Source organism: Semicossyphus pulcher, unplaced genomic scaffold (genome assembly GCF_022749685.1).
Source record: "Semicossyphus pulcher isolate SPU_LCO1_2020_fin unplaced genomic scaffold, fSemPul1.0.p SCAF_1, whole genome shotgun sequence".
Taxonomy (NCBI): Eukaryota; Metazoa; Chordata; class Actinopteri; order Labriformes; family Labridae; genus Semicossyphus; species Semicossyphus pulcher.
This window is the reverse complement of record NW_027211603.1, coordinates 17,534,321-17,553,360: the sequence shown is the minus strand read 5'-3', so window position 1 is coordinate 17,553,360 and position 19,040 is coordinate 17,534,321. Positions and strand designations below refer to the sequence as shown.

The 19,040-nt window shown below is 41.6% G+C and overlaps 1 protein-coding gene across 4 annotated transcripts in view; it reads left to right on the top strand.

Annotated features, from left to right (window-relative positions):
• Window positions 1-15,246, top strand: part of tcf12 (transcription factor 12) — a 72,488-nt gene extending 57,242 nt beyond the window's left edge. For 2 of the 4 annotated variants that reach the window (XM_069683719.1, XM_069683877.1), the window contains 8 exons: window positions 543-687; window positions 5,156-5,229; window positions 7,593-7,784; window positions 10,633-10,744; window positions 10,851-11,013; window positions 11,192-11,421; window positions 11,817-11,970; window positions 12,606-15,246. In XM_069683719.1, the coding sequence (XP_069539820.1) occupies window positions 543-687; window positions 5,156-5,229; window positions 7,593-7,784; window positions 10,633-10,744; window positions 10,851-11,013; window positions 11,192-11,421; window positions 11,817-11,959 (1,059 nt within the window). In that variant the 3' untranslated portion in view covers window positions 11,960-11,970; window positions 12,606-15,246. Of the gene's footprint in view, window positions 1-542; window positions 688-5,155; window positions 5,230-7,592; window positions 7,785-10,629; window positions 10,745-10,850; window positions 11,014-11,191; window positions 11,422-11,816; window positions 11,971-12,605 lie in introns of all 4 variants that reach the window. The other 2 variants (XM_069683648.1, XM_069683799.1) reach the window with 1 other exon arrangement.
• Window positions 15,247-19,040: the final 3,794 nt, after the last annotated feature.

The following is a 19,040-nucleotide window of genomic DNA, read 5'->3' as shown; positions in this document are numbered from 1 at the left end:
CAGCAGTCTTTAAACAATTATATTTTAAAAAATAAAGGCTTTTAAATTCCACAAAAATCCTACAGAGTGCCTTTTGACAGTTCTTTTTTTCAACCATGCAATGACCCCTTCACAGCAGGACTTCCACCCCTTTGTCTCCACAGTCTGACATTAATGTTGGCTTCAATTAAAAAGACTATATATACATATTTTACAAGAAACTTAAGTCCAGTATTTACAGTTCTGTCTCACGTCCCCTTATTCAGCATCATTGCTTTAAGTCGCTCTTCAGATATTCAGTGTCCGTCTCTTTGCGTTCATCTTCACCCATATTTTACAGACTTAATGCTCAAGACATCAAAGTGAACATTGTTTATGCTTCATTTTGTGCAGGCCGTGCTCCGAACACAGATGACTCTCACAGCTCATATGTATGCACCAAGCATTTTAACGACATACCCGGCAGTAAAATCCCCATAATGTTCGATACATCGGCGGCTTAAAGATGGTAGAGCTGTATGAAATCTGGCGCGGTAATGCTGAATCTTGTTTTCTCTCTGCAGATTTACTCACCTGACCACACGAGCAGTAGTTTTCCATCCAACCCGTCGACTCCTGTGGGGTCTCCCTCACCTCTCACCGCCACAGCAGGGGCCGCCTCGGCAGGTACCGTGGTGACTGCATCCAGCACCCCGTCTGGAAGGCCAGGTAGAGCATCAGAGTTTATTCACATATTCACCAACTGTAGAATAGCACCCACACTGCACTGAAACTACTCTATAAAGGCGTTTTATAGGCAAAGAGCCTGTGAGTGACACACATCAGATTGTGTTAGAATAAGGCCTTGACCTAGACGCTAATTAAAAGGCTTTCATGAATATGACTGTAGTTAATTTAATTACTTTTACTGTGTAGTGCATTAGTTGGATTAATTAAAGCCTAAGCAGAGGGATGTGTGAACTTTTCCTTAAACTTAATTTAATAGGGCTTTTAGTGCTGAAGGAGCTCTAATCGTTCTCTGCTCATTCTTCAGGCTTTATCTATGTCGGGGCCGTTTATGCCATTTTTACATTCATCCTCTGTTGGAGAGCTCAGTTTAGTCTGACACAAGGCTGCACAGTCATGGAAACAACTCTTACAACATTTCAATAACAAGAAGTATTTTGAAATCATACAAAAAGCATCATATTTGATATTATTCAGTGTTTTTTCTGTGTCCATTTACATAAAAACAATCTCAACAAAGAGAAGAGAGGATTCATACTAGATTTAGAAACTAATTGCGACAAGTACCGGTACGTTCAAGCACACAAAGTAATGTGAGTTGCACTTAATAGCATGAAATCAGTGTTGCTAGTTTACAACAATCCACCTGACCTGCACCAATTGTTTAAGGGTCCATGAGATGGGCTTATTTACAGAACAGAGCGGCAGACATCACAATCTGGCTTTGGTTGTTTAGGAGGGTCTCTGTTCATGTTCATGAATATAAATCTCTTTGACAAGTATTACAGCAATGATATTTAAGTTTTGTTTTTGTTTGAAGAGATGGAAATAAAGTTTTAATGACCTGAATCCCTAGAGTGCTGTGGCTGTGGCTTTTAAGGCACTTGAGGATTTGAACATCTTGTAATGAAAATGTTTGAAGTGGGTTTTAAATTATGTTTTTGAAAAGCTTTTCATGTGTACATATTTATATTTTGTAGAACTGTTATCGAAGTTTTCATTGCTTGGAAATGGGGCTCATGGTATTCACCCTGCTTAGTTATAAAAGCAATTTTAGGGAGTAGATTTATTGTTACATAATCATGATTTTTGAGGATGGACAAACAAGCCTCCCTGTGAATTGATTTTATATTGTGCAACAAAGGGAAAACAGTGCGCATCTTTCAACCAGAAGTTCTATTTGTTGTAAACCTGTTTTAAAAAGAGACGTTAAAAAGCAGAATGAAGACGGTCAGACACGTTGACAGGGGCGAGTGAGGAATGGAAAGCGAGTGAGGGGGGGGCAGTAAGGGAAAGCCCACTGTGTTGTTATAGCGAGCAGTTGTGTCATGTGTTGTAATGGAGTGGAGACAGCTGTCTCTACGTGTGCCCCCCTCATCCTCAGCTGTTGCCCTGCCCCATGGACAGCTGTTCCCCCAACACACACACACGCACACACACACACACAGATACACACACACAGAGTCAGACCAGGCTGCAAAAGGCCTTGTTTGTGTGCCAGTGGGCGAAGCAGGGTGGCTGTGACTCAGCTGATGAGGAGCTGTGACAGCCTCACACAGGGAGATCCCCCCCTCCTGACCTATTTACAGTCAGCATGTCTCACCTGGCTGCATGGAGAAAGTATGTTATCCTTTATCAGGATGGGAAATTAAGAATGGGCGTTATTTATGCCCTGTCAGTGTGTGATTTTATTAGATGTTCATGTCAGTGCCTTTAAGTTTCATGACAAATTCAAGTAAGTTTAGTTTTTGTCTCTATTTATGTAGAAAATAAAACTGTACTGCAGCATGAATTCACCTGGGACTGTAGCAAATTGATAGATTTTCCGCTAATTATTCACCCTTAATACGCTCCTGGGGTTAGAAAAAAAGGATAGGTTGAAATTGGCACAAAATTTGGCTGGCTGTTGAAAATCCATTCATCATTAGGATTACACCAACATCCAGCACATTACTCAAGACCGGTTTGTTCAATTAGCCGTCTCTGCTGCACGAGGGGACCAGATCCCCCAGCTAATTTTTCACAGCCGCCAGCCGACAGAGGCTCGTGCAGGGTTCCTGTCTCACTCACCTGGGAGACTCTTCCAAAGTCACTTTTAATAGCCAGTTAATTAAAGTCTGATTTTTTTCTAGACTGTGAGTGTAAAGACACAGAAGTTTAGTGAGACATTTCAGAGGAATTAATCAATGGAAAACCTTACTTCTAACAGTTTCCTGTGCACATGAGAGGTAGATTTCTTATCCCGTCAAAACACACATTACATGCTTCCTCTCTTCCTCGGTCAGTGTACATTTCCTGCGCTAGTTTTAAGTCAGTGGTTTATTATTCAGTGGTTATAAGGTCTTAAAAATCAAGGCCCGCTTAAGTGACAATCTCAAAGATTTTCATTTGAATAAGTCACTCTCTATCGCTGAATGAGGCAACACAATGGTGATTGAGCCTATGATGAAAGCCTTTGCATTTGCAGTATGACAGACTGAATGTCTGTGGCGACATTCGCGGACAAAAACACAGGCAGCGCCCAACTAGTGACGCATTTTCCATCACCCAGCAGTTGTTGGTCTGCCAGAGAGGGTAAGCGGCGTAAACAGTAATCTACTGTGGCTAAACAAACAAAGAAAAGACCAATAACTACAGATACAACTTCAAAAATAAGTGAAAATCCAAAGAAAAAAAAGTCTAAAAAGGAAAGAGACCGTCAGCGAGGAAAATCAAGAGTTACAACCGGAGCCACATGCGTCACACATGCAGCACTGTCTAGATATCTGGGAAGTGTGCTCTTGCAATTACAGTCGCCAAAGAGAAGAAACTGAGATCTTCAAGATTATATCTTTAACAATCAGGAGTAAAAATATTGCATCAGTACTTTCAGATGAGACAAAGAACAGTTGGACCTGCCACTTTTCTGTGTTTGCACTAAAAGAACTGTAAACGATTCTTGGAAACAATGTTTAAAGGGACATTTCAAGTCAAGAAAACAAGTACAAGAGAAACCTTGAGTAACACAGCGTACAGTGACATATGCACTAGTGCAGCACCTGCATCTGCCATCTTTAATACTTGTGCAAAAGCCCGTAAAAGAAGCCTGAAATGGACCAACGGTGAAGTAATTTGCACATCTTCTTTATATCTTTGTTTCTGTCATGAAACCCAAAACACATTAACAACACACACCTCTGGCCCCCACCTCTTGGTGTAGGGATGTAGTTAAGGAGGGGCTCCACGTTCCTCTCAGGAGTCCCCTGAACTGTTAGGTCTGAAAATGCCTCCATCTGTGCAGTTTGCTACATTGGACTCCTTCTACCAGAATGTAGGCGGGTTCGGCATCCTTCCACCTTAACAGACACCAGAAGAGCACCGAGAGCCCTGAACTCAGAAGGCCCTCAGTCATCCTATCCTGTAAATAACCTGGGAACGCTTCATTATTGTCAGAGTCCATTAAGGTGATTTGATTGTATAATGCATGGCCTCCTGTTGCACATTGCGACTGTGCTTCAGAGAAAGAGAAAGAAAGGGATGATGAACTGAAGCTGGAAATGTGATGAGCAGATGTGGATTCCTTTTGCTTTGCTCTAATTTGCATCAGATCCAATCAGACTGATTTGCTTTCCTGTACTGGCCTGTAGATTTACTTCTTGGCTAAGTACAAAATCCACTCTGAACTTCTTCCAGCCAAAGGTAAATAGCGATCTTTGTGCAGAGAATCTCACTTTCTCCATGTTTAAAATTGCTTGATTACTTGACTCTTGGATTTGGCTTTATGGGAAGTATCAGTAGAAATGAAACTCAGATGTTTCCAGATGTGAGTGCTGTAAAATACAAGATGAACTGACTGCACCCACAAGTCAAATAGGTGTTTAAAAACCAAACTCTAGAAAGAAAAGGGGTTAATAACTTAGCACCACAAGCAAATGTAGTGCAGCAGCATGACCTTGATTGAACCCAGATGTTTGGCATCTTTCTTCATCAACAACCCTGATGAAGGCCACGTGCCGAAACTCTGCCTAACCACTCCTCATTTCTGATCGCTCCGATGTGTTTGTAAAGACTCAAAGTCCCCAGGAAGTGTGAAGAAAAACTATTGTTTTAAAATCAGATTGGTCCGTGCTCATATTGTTTTAAGGGCCTCTTCTAACAATGCTTGTTTACGTGCAGATGTTTGGGGTGGAAGTGGGCATTAGACGAAGCCTCCGCCGGCACATGCGGCAGGATGCAGTGCAGTCATCAGGAAGTGATGCAGTTGAGCCCCTAAGAGATAAAAATGTCTCCCATAGAACAACAAGAATGCATAAAATCAGGATGTCAGTGTGTTATGACTGTGTGTTATTGTGTTTGTCAGCGAACTTGCGTGTTGGTGTTTCCAGTTAAGCAGGATATCAGCCATGTTGAAACTGAAACAGAGGATTGTGATCATTAGTGACCTCCGCTTCTCCTTCTTCTCTGTCATCAGGTACCAACCAGTGGCCCCGCACCAGTGGACAGACCCCCTCCTCTCCAAATTATGAGAACTCCCTTCACTCACTGGTAAGCTTCCCGCCCGCCTCCGTCCTCCAGTGAGCGCGGGGATATGATGGATGCTCGCTTTACACTCAGCTAGCGTTTCAGGGAGATTCCTGTCTGGCAAATGTTTTGCTGAGGAAGGTGGGGGCCCGAGGAATAACCAAACTGAACAATACCTGTCCCTCGGGGCTTGCCATCTGTCCTCTACTCCGCGGGCCAGGACGGGGATGACAGTTGGGGGAGGGGTTTAGTTAAGGAGTTAAGGGGGCCGCTGGTGTGGGGACGGCAGCTGTTTGCTGAACCACTTCTCTGGGATTCCTTCGCTGCCATGCGACCGCAGCTACAGATCAGCTTTCATACAGCACATTATCTGATGCACATGTCAGGCAATTACGTTTTCTGCTGGTTTTTATTATACAGAATTAAAGAGCACAGAGGGAGAACTACAACAAAAACAACAAAGAAAAATAATAAACATTGTGTGTGCCGCTTCATGGCCTCTAAAGATAAGTGAGCATACACGAGTGGAGCTGACAATACAAGCGAACGATAGCAGAAAAACTGAAAATTAGCTTTTGGTAAAAGTGATGTTGGAATAAATTTCCATTCACTTCCTGTTTGACATGATGTCAAACATAAGCAGAGCAGTACAGTATGTGGCTGTCATGTCTTTAATCTTATATCTTTTAGTTGTTAAAACTGGATTCTGTTATTGCAGCTGCAGTAGAGTAAAAGTCAGTAGCTTTAAAGTTGGAAACAGTAGGGAGCATGTTGCCAACACTTACCCTTAAAGTCCAGAGAATAACCAAAAACATTGAATAACATGACATCACATCGAAAACGTCAAATAACACATGTAAAGAAGTATTTTACAATATCTCTCTCTCTGCTTTCTGTTACATGAAGCACATCCTGAGATGATCTCAAGGTCTCATTTATTAGCTGTAAACTGTGGAAAGCATTATCCTCTTTCTGGTGAGAAAAAAAAACGCTTGGATGCGCAGAGTCTTAAAATCTGTGTGGAAATCATTCATCATCTCGATCCTCCTTTAAGCTTAGCTGTGAAGCGGTAAATGAATGAATCAATTTTAAAGAATAAATCACTCCTCTTGCAGGCAGTGAAGGAGAGTTCAAATGATGACATCTTCTCAGGATGTGTTTGAAATTCCCTGCGGTTTACTTTTTTGGACTTTGGAAAACCCCAGTAGTTCTGGAAAACTGATGAATAACTGTCTAATTGTGCAAGCCGAGGATTAGATAACAGTCGAAATGACTAATCCTGTCATAAATAGTGTCCCCCGACAGAAGTTTTTATTGGGTCAAGACTGCTTTGTATTTGTTTCTGTATAAAAGGTTGTGTTAATAATCCACACAACATTTCTGTAAAGCCTGTTGCTTCAAATAAGTTGGGTAAAACTGAAGGCCCAGTTGGATACAACAGTCCAAGCGTGTTATAGTTGTATCACTCAAGGATGATATTGTACGATGCAGGCAGAAGGCAGCTTTCACCAACACTGACTTTTATTGAAACAGAGAAATAACAAAGCTGGGAGCCGATGTTGTATATAAACTTGTGTGTATGTTATAATTAATTCTAACTTTGTGTAGCATCCATAAACCCAGAGAAAAGGAGAAAAGACCAGGACTGTAGAAGATGTTATTAAATGTGCAAACAACAAACATTTCCATCCTCTCAAAGTGATTGGTCAGCAGCTGCGTGCTTCCCCTTTAAATCCCGCTCTTCTTCTCTGTGTCTTAAAAAACAATCTCTATCCTCACAGTGTTTTTTCCTGTATTTATAGATACTGATCTTTTCTCATAATCCTGTCTTATTCTTATTTGACTTTGCCAGAAAAACAGAGTTCATCAGCAGTTACATGAGCATCTCCAGGATGCCATGTCTTTCTTAAAGGATGTCTGCGAGGTACTCTTCAGTTAGAGCCTTCACTCATTACGTGTTTCATAAGTCTGTGCTCATTTATTTTAAGTTCTGCTTGCAGTCCACGTTCCTCACAGTGAAATGCAGTTTCATTTTTCCAGCCTTTGTTGCCATAATGCCATGTTAAGTTGCCTTATTAGCCGTTCCAGCTTGCAGCAATAAGTCTTAATTAATTGTTAAAGCATCTGTCAATGATTCAGTTTAATAGAAAGGAAGACATTTGTCGACTTGTACAGCCCAAGCTGAAACGGCTCACTTGATCTTGCATTTGAATTGCCTTCTTTATCTTCTGTTTCAGATGAGTTTTGTTTCTTTTTAAGTCCACTCCATACAATCACTGTTTTCATTTTTGCTCCTAATGTGCTTATACTAAGCTGCTCTGTCCTTCTTTCCCTCTCCTCTCCCTTCTCCCTAACCCTCCACTCCTCAATCCCTCCGGTCCTCGCAGTCTCGAATGGAGGATCGTCTGGACAGACTGGATGATGCAATCCTCGTTCTGAGGAACCACGCCGTGGGCTCCACCGCCAGTCTGCCCAGCGACTTGCACAGTCTGCTGGGACAGGCACAAAATGGGCCAATCGCAGCCATTGGAGCAAACTTTCCTGCCTCTGCATTGGTTCCAAGTCGGACAGCCGCGATGGTATGAGTACTTAGTAAAAAAGTATTTAGAGAAAAAGCATGGTTGTTTGGTGTGCTCTTATATGTTATCTGTCAAACTTCTCAAAAAATAAGCTTCGGCCACCTGTTTAAAAAAGGTCTGTTGCCATTTATAAAAACTCGACATTTTCCACACACGAGCATGCGAGTTTATCCTGACATATTTTCCATAAGTGTCATGGCTGGCCCGAGGCTCCCCCTCCTCTCGAGAGCGCCTGTATACACACGGGTGAGAGCGAAATGAGAAAAACAGGCATAACGGAGCGAAGTTGTGCTTCAGTGTTGGATGTTTTTGTGTGTTGCAATCCTTTAAGGAATTCAGGTCTCAGTATAAATCATGCGTTCATCCTCCATCTAAGGTATTTCATCCTAAAGAGCCAAGAGATTTGGACACATCTGCAGTGGAAATTAAAACGGGGCGACTCGTCCAACTGTAATCCAGAGGTGTTTGGAAATCATTTGGGTCACACACAGAAAATAAAACCATGCTGAAATAGTTCTGTGAGGTTGTAGGAGCCCATTAACATAAAGACATTCAACAATATGTTTAATAAGTCATATTTAAATTTCACTCTTTTAATAAGATATTACGGCCCTATGGGGCTAACAACTATTCCCAATCTGACCCAAAAATAACAATCAGAAACACTTTAAATGGGATTTGTTAAAGGACACACAAACTACCAAATCATTAACTGAAAACCATCAAAAGCAACAAAACCCAACAACAAAAATCCCTGTCTGAGAGGCGCAGCAGTCCCCGCTCCAGAAGCCTCTCTTCAGATGTCATGACTGGGGCTTTTAAGCATCCAAGGCCAGGTGAACCTCATTGAGCAATCACCTGGGATGACACAACAGAAGTGCAGGGAACACGTACAGCCGTAACAATGACCACAGATCAAGAGCTGACGTCTATCTGGTTTTAATTTAGTTTAACTTAGTTTGTCTAAAACTCTAAAAATATTTTGTTCAATTTCACATTTGACAAAGAAAATGAGCAAGCTGTCACTATAATTTGAGAATGTTTGACATTTTTGCTTATAAAGTGACTTTAATTAATTAAATATATCTGCAGATACATTTCAGTCAATTAATGTATAGATTAGTCAACTTTTTGTTTCAGCAGTTTTTCCCTGTTAACCCAACCTCCGACTTCCATCTGAGATGAAACACACACAGGCATGCAACATATACTCACCATCAGGGATTAAATAAAACGCCTTTTTTCAGACACATTTTTTAAATTTAGTTCAAAAAGGAAGAATGAAAACTTTCACTTTACTGTTTATTTTTCACCAAAGTGATTACACTTGTGTTTGATGGCATCATCATCAAAGCTGCTCTGTATCTTCTCTGATCTGAGGTCTTAAATCTCCTCCATGAATGTATCTGAGAGACAGTTAAAGTTCCTTGTTTGTTGTGAGTCTCTGTGTGTCTCCTGTCCGTGGGTGTTTTCACTCTGGTTCTTCTGAGGCTTTCGGATCTGAGCGTGTTTTGTCCCCTAACAAGACCGTCTCTGTGGTTGTCAGAGGAGCTCAGTTTGATGTATTTGTTACACAGAGATGGGCTGTGGCAGTGATGTTGACCGACTGCGACTGTGAGATAGAACATACTGTGTCTGCGCGAACACAGCACTTCCTGTGTGGGAAGAGGTCCCCTCAGACAGAGCTCAGCAGACTCAGTACAGGCTTTTTACTCCGGCTGACACCCCGCCCGCTGCCCCCTTCCACCCCTTTTCATCACTTCTTTTTAACAACCCAGGAAATCTGAATCGTTGGAAACGTGTGTCTGAACCCGCAGCCTCCACCCAAATAGAGCTCCTCAGCTGTATGGTAATCAGGCCCAGCCATGAAAATGGCAGCGTTCTTTTCTCGCCAGAGCCCCGGCCTCCCTCCTCCTCCTCCAGACAAAGAGTTGTTTGGACACCTGTTGAGAGCACAGCAAAGATTAGCGTAGCGCTGAGGAAGGGGAGGGTCTGGTGGTGGTGGGGTTAACAGAGGCCAACAGTGACTCGGGATCACATTCCTTAAGAAAAAGGGGGGAATACCCTCCACCCTCTGTGACGATTTCCCCGCCTCTCCCGGGTTTTTGGAGGGGAAATCAAAAAACACAAGAACATGTGGTCGACCTCAGGAAGGAGTGACTTTGTGGTGCAACATGATGGGAGTTTTTATGTTGTGACTGTGGACAGAAACACAAGGAAACGGCTTCAGCTCGACATCTTTGAAAGTGAACACAGAAGGATTTGTCTCCTTTTAGAGAAACAGACAGAGTTGTGGTTACAGAGAGCTCCGCCTGAGAATGTCACAGCAGTGAGCAGAATCTTTATGTAACATAAAAAGGGACGAATCAAGAGGTTTTATTATGTTTATTGTGTTGTGTTTTTTTCGCTTTTATTTTGTGTTTTTCACTCGTGGTTTTGCATTTAACAACATGTAACTGTCAATCAAATCTGCAAAGCACCCCCCAGTGTTGGAATTAACAGACTTGAATGACCTGTTATATTCTTTACCTGTCCCCTGCTCTGTTTTCAAACAGATTTATATGAACAGTTCAATCATTCTTTCAAAACTTTCAAATCCAATATAAATTGTATCAATTCACAATAAAAGCATCTTGTTTATAAATCTCACTGGATTCACCATAATACAATTTCTCACAGAATTTTCCCACCGTAGCACCTGAAAATGATTCCTCCATTATAGAGCTTTTTTTTTTTAGGCTTTCATTATATCTCTTCCTTTGCCAAATGTATTGTTTTATGAGTTGCCTCTGGAGAATGTCCGCTTCCTTTCTTGACCTTCCTGTCCTTCCTGTCTGTGTCGCAGCAGGGTGGTGCCCATGCTGACGACGCTGTCAGCCTGAACAACAGCCACGGAGGTCTGCCCAGCGCCGGCTCCACATCCAGCACAGATCTCAGTCACCAAGTGGAATTATTTAGAGGTTGGATACTGTTTAATCCTCCGTTTATACGGCTAACAGACAATGATTTGGGCATAGCATGGTTTATGTATAATGTCTCACCTCCCCCCTCCGTTGTCTACAACAGGTCTTACTTCAGTCCTGGCTGGCCAGATGCCTGCCACCCTGGAGCTGAAGATGGAGAAGCAGGACAAGGATGAGATGCAGGATAACCTCTCCGGTGACGACAGGTCTGATGATGAGAGCGACAAAAGAGATGCGAGGACACCCAGAGCAGGCACACGCACAAGGTAACAAGAGAACTATTAACAAACAAATAAATATATGTCCAAACGTGAAGTGATTTATGCTTTAACATGTGATTGTTTAGGGGTGAGAATTATTGTTATTTGAAGGGAAAGACACTCATCAGAGAAGATTGTGCTTTACATAATCTTACACTGCAGGTGTGTTTCTTCTCTCCTACAGTATCACTGAAGATGAGGACCTGAACCCGGAGCAGAAGGCTGAGCGGGAGCGTGAGAGGAGGATGGCTAACAATGCCCGCGAACGCCTAAGGGTGCGAGACATCAATGAGGCCTTCAAGGAGTTGGGTCGCATGTGCCAGCTGCACCTGAAGAGCGAGAAGCCCCAGACCAAACTGCTCATCCTCCATCAGGCTGTGGCTGTCATACTTAACCTGGAGCAGCAAGTCAGAGGTCAGTGTCAAAGAAACATCACATCAAATCAATGTACGTTTTTTACAATAGTTCACGTTCCCGCAGACGGTATTCCATTTTAGTGTCACAGCTGAAGAAAAGCCTGTAAATATGGAGTTATAAAAAGCTGGACTGCAGTAAACAGAGCTGCACTCTGATTTATAGGAAGTTATTTCACTGACAGAGCTGCCAAATATTCAGACTCCGCCAAAATATCAGCCAGCAGAGCGACTGCTGGGAAGCTGTTCAAGTCAACTGTGGTAGTACGCTGGCTTTGACATCCATGTTTGCTGTGGTTTTGTATTTATAGATAAAGAAGTTAGTAATGATGTTGAAGTCGTGCAAAGTTTAACACTTCATTCAAAAAATCGGTTCCTTACTTTCTGAACCCACAGAGAGGAATCTGAACCCCAAAGCGGCCTGCCTTAAGAGGAGGGAGGAGGAGAAGGTGTCCGGGGGCTCCGGTGAGGCTCAACAATCCCACACAGGGGTCCATCCAGGCCTGACTGATGCATCCAACCCCATGGGCCACCTCTGAGTAGCAGACAGGTACTGTTATCTTTGTTTTCTACTCACATCAATGTGTTTAATATTGATAAATGTCAGGATCAATGTGTTAAACAGGTTGTTCATCAATCATAGCGGGCACCTCAGTAGCTCACTTGGTAAAGCATGAACCATTAAGTCTTTACTCACTACGGGGGTTTGATTCCATCCAGACCTGTTGCTGCATGTAATGCTGTCTCTCTCTCCCTCACTCTTCCTGTCTGTCTTTAGCTTTCACGATCAAATACAGGCAACACTAAAGCTTCATTGGCTGTTGTCTTCAAATGTTTTTGTTCTCTTCGAGCAGTGGTCGAACAAACCCACAAAGATATAAAGTTTTATTGGAAAAGCTTGGACTGTGTGATATTTCACATTGTTGCACAATACATGACTTTAGTGACTAATTCATTCATTTATGTTGCTCAACCAACAGACTCTTTCTTGACTTTCTGGTTCTTGACTAGCCCCTCTTTCCTCACTGAAATGATGATAACTTAGTATATGAAACAGAACCAAACCCCAATAAAATCACTTGTAATCTTGAACCTTGAATATAAAACACACACACGTTTGGTTTTGTATCTTGTGTGATTATTGAAACATACCTCTCCTGTTTTTCTCCCTCTCTCTCTCTCCAGATCAAAGCGATCCAGATCATTTCTGTCCCGACTGAGTCGGCCATCTTGCTTCCCAGTGACAAACAGGACTCACAGTTTGTGACACCAATTGGAGGAGACAGACCACTCGAAGGAAAACTATGAGTCCCACACAATCCAATCCTATGATTGAAGAAGAAACCAAGCGTCCAGCTCCCTGTGACCAGTTTCCATCTGCAAATTTGTCCCCACAAAGAAAAGCCCTTCAGCACATATCACTGTCTGCAAGAAGTGTGTCGCTTCTGAACAATCAGAGACTCTGCAATCTCCTCCAACCGTACGTGGAAATTGCCTTGTGCCTAAACTGAATTGACGAATGCATTGTAACAGCAATTGTTTTTTTTTGTTTGTCTTGTTTCTTTTTTTTCTATTTATTATGTTATTGAGCTATAAAGTGTATGTCTAAAGGGAAAGTTACGCAAATTCAGAGAGAAGTATGCAGCTTTTCAGTTAATCTATTGTTTGCCAGTGTCACCGTTAAAACTGAGCACTCCGCCTCCTTAGCGAGCGAGATGAGGGGAACATATTTGGGCACTGAGAAGATTAATTTATTGGCCAGTTTACAATGATATTTATTCCAATTGAATAAGATCATTAGCTGTTAGAAATGAAGACGTAAGCGCCCCATGTTTAAAAAAAAAAAAAAGATGTTATATTATTTATATTTATATTTTATAAATTCTGCCACAGGCCACATGCGAAACCAAAACTACCTATGTTTGTCTCTGTGTAGTTTAGATCAGTTTCTGTGCTACTGATTAGCATCAATATTGTCCACAAAGGTGACAGAAGAGCGGCAAACTCTAGGTTTACTGAAAGCTCAGATTTAGTTTTAGGGAGCAGTGAAAATACAGAGAGCAAACGTTAGCGTTCCCTGCATATTTTAGTGTCTTAACTAGAGGAAAAATGGGAAGTTGTTGCCCTCCTTTGCCATATAGTGTTAAATGTAAGCAGTAACATATTACTTTCTTTGCTTAGCCTCCGGACAGTTACACGCTCCTCCTGCCGCAGCGCAGAAGTGGCTTTTTTATTGTACTTTTCCTGCCACCAGCTAAGCAAAGAGTGCTTAATGTAGTTAAAAACAAACGACGACCACACTTCCTCCTGGCCTGATGAACACGTAACTTAATTTTCTCTCTGTTCTTAACTCACATTTAATTTCAAACGCAGTTATTCTTTAGTTATGCTTATTTGTGTTGTAATGAGTCATTTCTTTAGGCTTCCAGCATCATAATGTCCAGTTTCAGCCAGCCGAGGGAACTTCTTCTAAGTTATCATTCAACAATGTTTCAAACCAAGCCGAGACGCTCAGTTCAATAAGCCAGAGTAGACATTCATGGACTTTGTCGGACATCATAGAACTGTTGCACAATAATGAACAAAACTAGTTTTCTTTATGTTTCATGGTCATGGCTTTATTTTGCGTATGTTGTGCATGCTTTACGTTTCTTCTTTTATGAAGTCTTCAGTCTTAAGACTTGCTTTATTCCATTTATTTCTTTGTATACTGTCGTCTCTCATTATCTCCACCTCAAACAAGGCTGCAACATTCAGAAGGACTTCTCTACAACAAAGGGACTTAAATTAGAATAAAAGACGCCACAACAAGAGTTTACATCACAGATGAATGATCTGAAGGGTTTTGTGTACTCTCTGACTGAATGTGGCCTTGTTTCAGTATTTACGGGCTTGTATTCCTGTCAGCTGACTTTGATTGAGGGCATAATTTTCGCCACTTCCTGCTCTCCTTCCTTCCTTTTTTAATTTCCTGTTCTTCCTTTGCTCCTCTGTTTGCCAACTTGGACTTTGCTGTATTCCCAGATGCTTTCCCTTGTATAATATATGAAGAAAAAAAAGAAAATGAAAAGGAAAAAAAAAACATTTGGCTTATTTTTCACTGTAGTTAGTCTTTTATACGATAATACTGTAAGAATATTTCTTGAATTCTAAATATTACTCTTTCTAGATTTTTGAAAGCAAAAGTTTTGAGTAAAAAGTTTCTTACTTTATTTTACTATATTAGATAGTAAAATGTGCGGTTATTTGCAGTAACCTGTCCATTATCACAGGAAAATTTACAAAAAGCATCTCCAGAACATTGTTGCTCGTAGTCTCGCGTTTCAAAAGGCTTCGTACGAGCGCCAGATTCCAAAAAGTGAGACCTCCATCTTATTCTCCGGTCTCGTCGTTGATTGTTAAAAGATTTGTTCTTGTGTCAAAAGATAGGAACTGTCGATGCATACATCAAATAAATGCAGCAACGGGAATTAAAATTTTCTGTCTTTTTCAACAGGAAAACACAATGTATATAACATTTATGTTGCAATAAATGTGCCATCTTTTTTTAAACTCAGTTGTATGTGCATTTATTTCTCTCACTGAGCAAACACATCTGTTTATTTTCCATCTCCATGTTCTCACTCTTTCCTCTCCATGACGTTTTATTTTGTTAACAAGGCACAGGAAGGACAAAGTAGGAAGAGCTCAGAAACACGGGGGCTTGTAAGACTTCCTTAATGTTTTTGTTTTTTTAAGACATTTCTACAGTGGATTTAGGCCAAATGAGTGTTTTATAGTACGTGACTAATTTTTGAACATAATACCAGTGGACCATTTTAGTCTGTATGGCAAAGTGCTATGAATATATGTTTCTATTTTTAATAAAGTGTGATAGCAGCGTACTGTACACGTGCTGTGCTCCTACTCTGTTTTTTACATTTAGATTTAAGATTCATCAAGCAAAAAGGAAACAAAGAAACACACAACAAAATATTAAAGATAAAGTGAGAGGAGAGTGCGAGAAGTGCTGTATTTTCTCTTAGATATTTGTGGTGGAAGCGGCTTTCTGTTGTGCTGTGACTGGAGTTAATGAAAGTGTTGTGAGGACTGTTGTGTTGTAAATCTGGTACATCTGCACAGAATTATCCTCAAATTCTAGCATGAGAGCACTCATCACATCCTGAGCGGCCTGATCCCAGTTTTGTGACAGAGGTGACACCGGGTGTAAAAACTGCTGACTGCCGTCCTCTCTGTGGTGAGCTCAGTGATGCAACGTAAATCACGACTGTCTTTGGATATTCTCTGCAGGGACAAACAGAGCGTGTGTGCTGCGGGTGGAGGTGGTGGGTGTGCATGTGTTCTGTAGGAGTGGGACCACCGGGTCTGAAGGCTGACTTCCTGTCAGGACTGCTGGGCCAGCAGACTGAAAGTCCTTGGCTCACATGCTTGAAGCTCGACCAGAGAGCCTGCTGCTCCTCCTGCTCTGACAGTAAGATCATCCGCCTCTCTGCTGCTCTCAGGATGCACACTGCAATAAACATGCTGCTTAAGCTGAGCTTTTTGCTCAAGTATTTCCCGAGTTTTCCTTCCAAGTTGCATCATTCTTTCCAGGAAAAGTCTAGAAATTGAATGCTGAATAAAAAGCTCATCTTGAGTGAAACACAAAGTGCTTCTCAGGCTTCTTTTGGTGGCTGCCTATAACATTGAATTCACTGTGCTGTTGTATTTAGGTGCAGTTTTTGAGAGTTGTGGTCCACCTGTTATGTAGTACTGAAAGAGTCTTGGTGTCTTCTATGTAGCAGAGGTTGAGAGTGATCTTTATGTGTGTGTCTCGAGGGGCCCATTGTCTTATGAGCCCCCAACAGTGCTATTACAGCCACTTATGGACAAGAATAAAAGCAGCACATAGAAGTGAATAATGCGAGCGGCCTCTGGGTCAATGCTGTTGCTCTTTACAGCCTTTTTAAAGAAGAGGCAGTTAATACGATGGAAAGCATTGAGAACATAAGAATTCAATGGTCAATGTCATCCAATGGTGTGGATTCTGCCAATTAATTTCAGTTCATCCAAAGGTTTGGATCCTCTCCATCCCAGCATAATAAAATTGCAACATTGCATCCTGTAACTATTTCAGCTGTCTTTGCTGAGATAAGATAAGTTATTTTATTGTGTTCACTTCCCACTTTAAAGAAGAGGAAGCTGATGAATGAGAGGTTCTCCACCTGTTGGATCTTCTGACCTTGCTGACTAAAGTTAGAAGTCCTCCACTTTATCTGTTTTGGAAACACTCAACTTCAAGGTTTTGGCTGCACAACACTTCAAGTGATTTCAAAAAGCTGTTTCCTTACTGTTAGAAATCAGACCTACTAAAGCAGTATCATCTGCCAACCGAAACAAATGAGCAGACAGGGATTGGGAAATAATCAGTGGTGGGTCACACTGGTGCAGAGGCAGTTTACTCCAGAGATCCACAATGCAAAAGATCATCAACTTTGAATTGAAGTCTCCACTGTAAAGCCTGCAGTGCCTCTAACACTCAGGATCAGACAGAGCTGTGTACTGAGCATGCCCAGAGGTCCCAGCTGTGGCACCTCAGCGGAGAACAGAGCTCTCATTGTGTGATGCTGTAACCCAACACAGGGGCACAGGGCTCAGATTAAAGGCTGTGGAGCTGTGTGGCCTCTCTGCGACACAAACATAAACATGGGGACATGACAAAGACACAGAGGCAGCCAGGCCTCAGGATTAATGTAGTTTGTGCTGCAGTGGTGAGTTTATTATAACTCTGTGTTTAACAGTACTTTCAATCTTATAAAATCAAATTAAACAACTTAAGTGGCTAAAAAATGTTCCAACTTGACCAGCTACACCTTTGAAATGTTGTTTACATATACATACATTGGGAATAATAATACCATTATATAATATGTACAATATATATGTATACAAACCTTATGTGCATATTGACTACTTGGATATTTTAAGCACATTTTTCTTCCTACTATTTCACTCGTAAGATTTTCAGTACAGGTGTTTTTGACAGAATTTAACTTTGTAATATAATACAATGTTTAGTACAATGTACAGAACCATACACTGTTAAATAAAGGTTTATAATATATCCATTACAACCTGGACTGATCGCCAGTCAATCACAGGGCTGACACACAGAGACGGACAACATTTCACACTCACATTCACAACTATGGGTAATTTAGAGTAAACAATTAACCTAGCGAGCACGTATTTGGACTGTGGGAAGAAGCCGGAGTACCTTGAGGGGAACCCACACAGAAAGGCCCACTATGTCCAGACCAAGGTGCAAACCAGGAACCTTCTAGCTGTGAGACGACAGCACTAACCACTGCACAACCGTGCACACATGATTACTCGGTGTATCAAATGAACTGTTCTTCATATTGTGGCCACTTTTACATTTAAACTGTTTAATTACAATTAATGGTTTAAGTATTGTTATTTTGAGATGGTGTGACAAACTTAATGTCATCAGATAATGTTATTGTTCTATAAGACATTTTGTAAGCACATGCTTGTGAGGATATTCATATAAACCCTACTCCCTACTTAAAGCCATCCTGGTATTATTTATCACTGCTCACACTGTTTGCTTAGTCCCGCACTTCCTCTTTTAGTACAAGTACACCACAGACACTTCATTTCTAAAATTACACACTCTTCAGAGCATTTTTCAACACGTCTACATCCAACTCAGCATTATACCTGCCTCATGCCATGATTTTACCGTTTGATGCTGGTCCTACCCTCTCTGTGCCTCATATTAAGATGCTCACTGGCTGGGCTGCATCTATTGTGATGCGTTTATGGCACTATCTGTGTGAGTTACACACATGCAGCACTAGCAGCAGCAGCAGGCATCACAGGCTCTCATTAACTGTCCGCATTCAGGTCAGCTGAATATCCACTAGATGACGCTCTCGGTTTTTAAAGACATGCAGCTGCAAATTGCATTCATGCGTGGTGTAATTAATAACACTCAGCGAGTTTGAGGTTTATACGTTCATAATTATGTCAGGACTTTAAATAATAAACTTAAAGTGTGTAATTTGTCATTCAAATCTTCCTTTGTTAATGAGATTTTTCAGTGGGGTGTTTTGGGCTCTTCTGTATTGTATTTCCCCATCAGGGTTACTCTCTATTTGGTCCATCAGTGGACTTTTTTGCCATTGCAGAATAGTGACTCATTGAACCCATTTGTATGTGACTTTTTTTTAAATGTTGCGCCAGCGTCTTCTAAACACCCATTTTTAAATAAATTATTATTAATATATATATATATTTTTTTCAAAATGAGCTGACATGAGAAACATATAAACAGAGTAGGCTAACTTGTTCTCTCAGGACCCTGCTGAGCTGAACCGAGCCAAGCTGGTCCGGTCCAAACTGAACCAGGGCCTGTGCGAAGAAGTCCTGCCAAGTCTTCAGTGCAGGGTGGATTGGTGTTGTGAAATCTGTTCCTGGACCAGCGGACTGGTTTTGGGTGGGTGGGCGGGTTTGTGCGCTTGTTTCAGGAGGCGGGGCGGAGCGGCCCGGAGGGTCGGACGTCCTTCTCAAACTGCCCTGCTCTCTCTCTCTAAGAAAACAACACAGGACTTAATA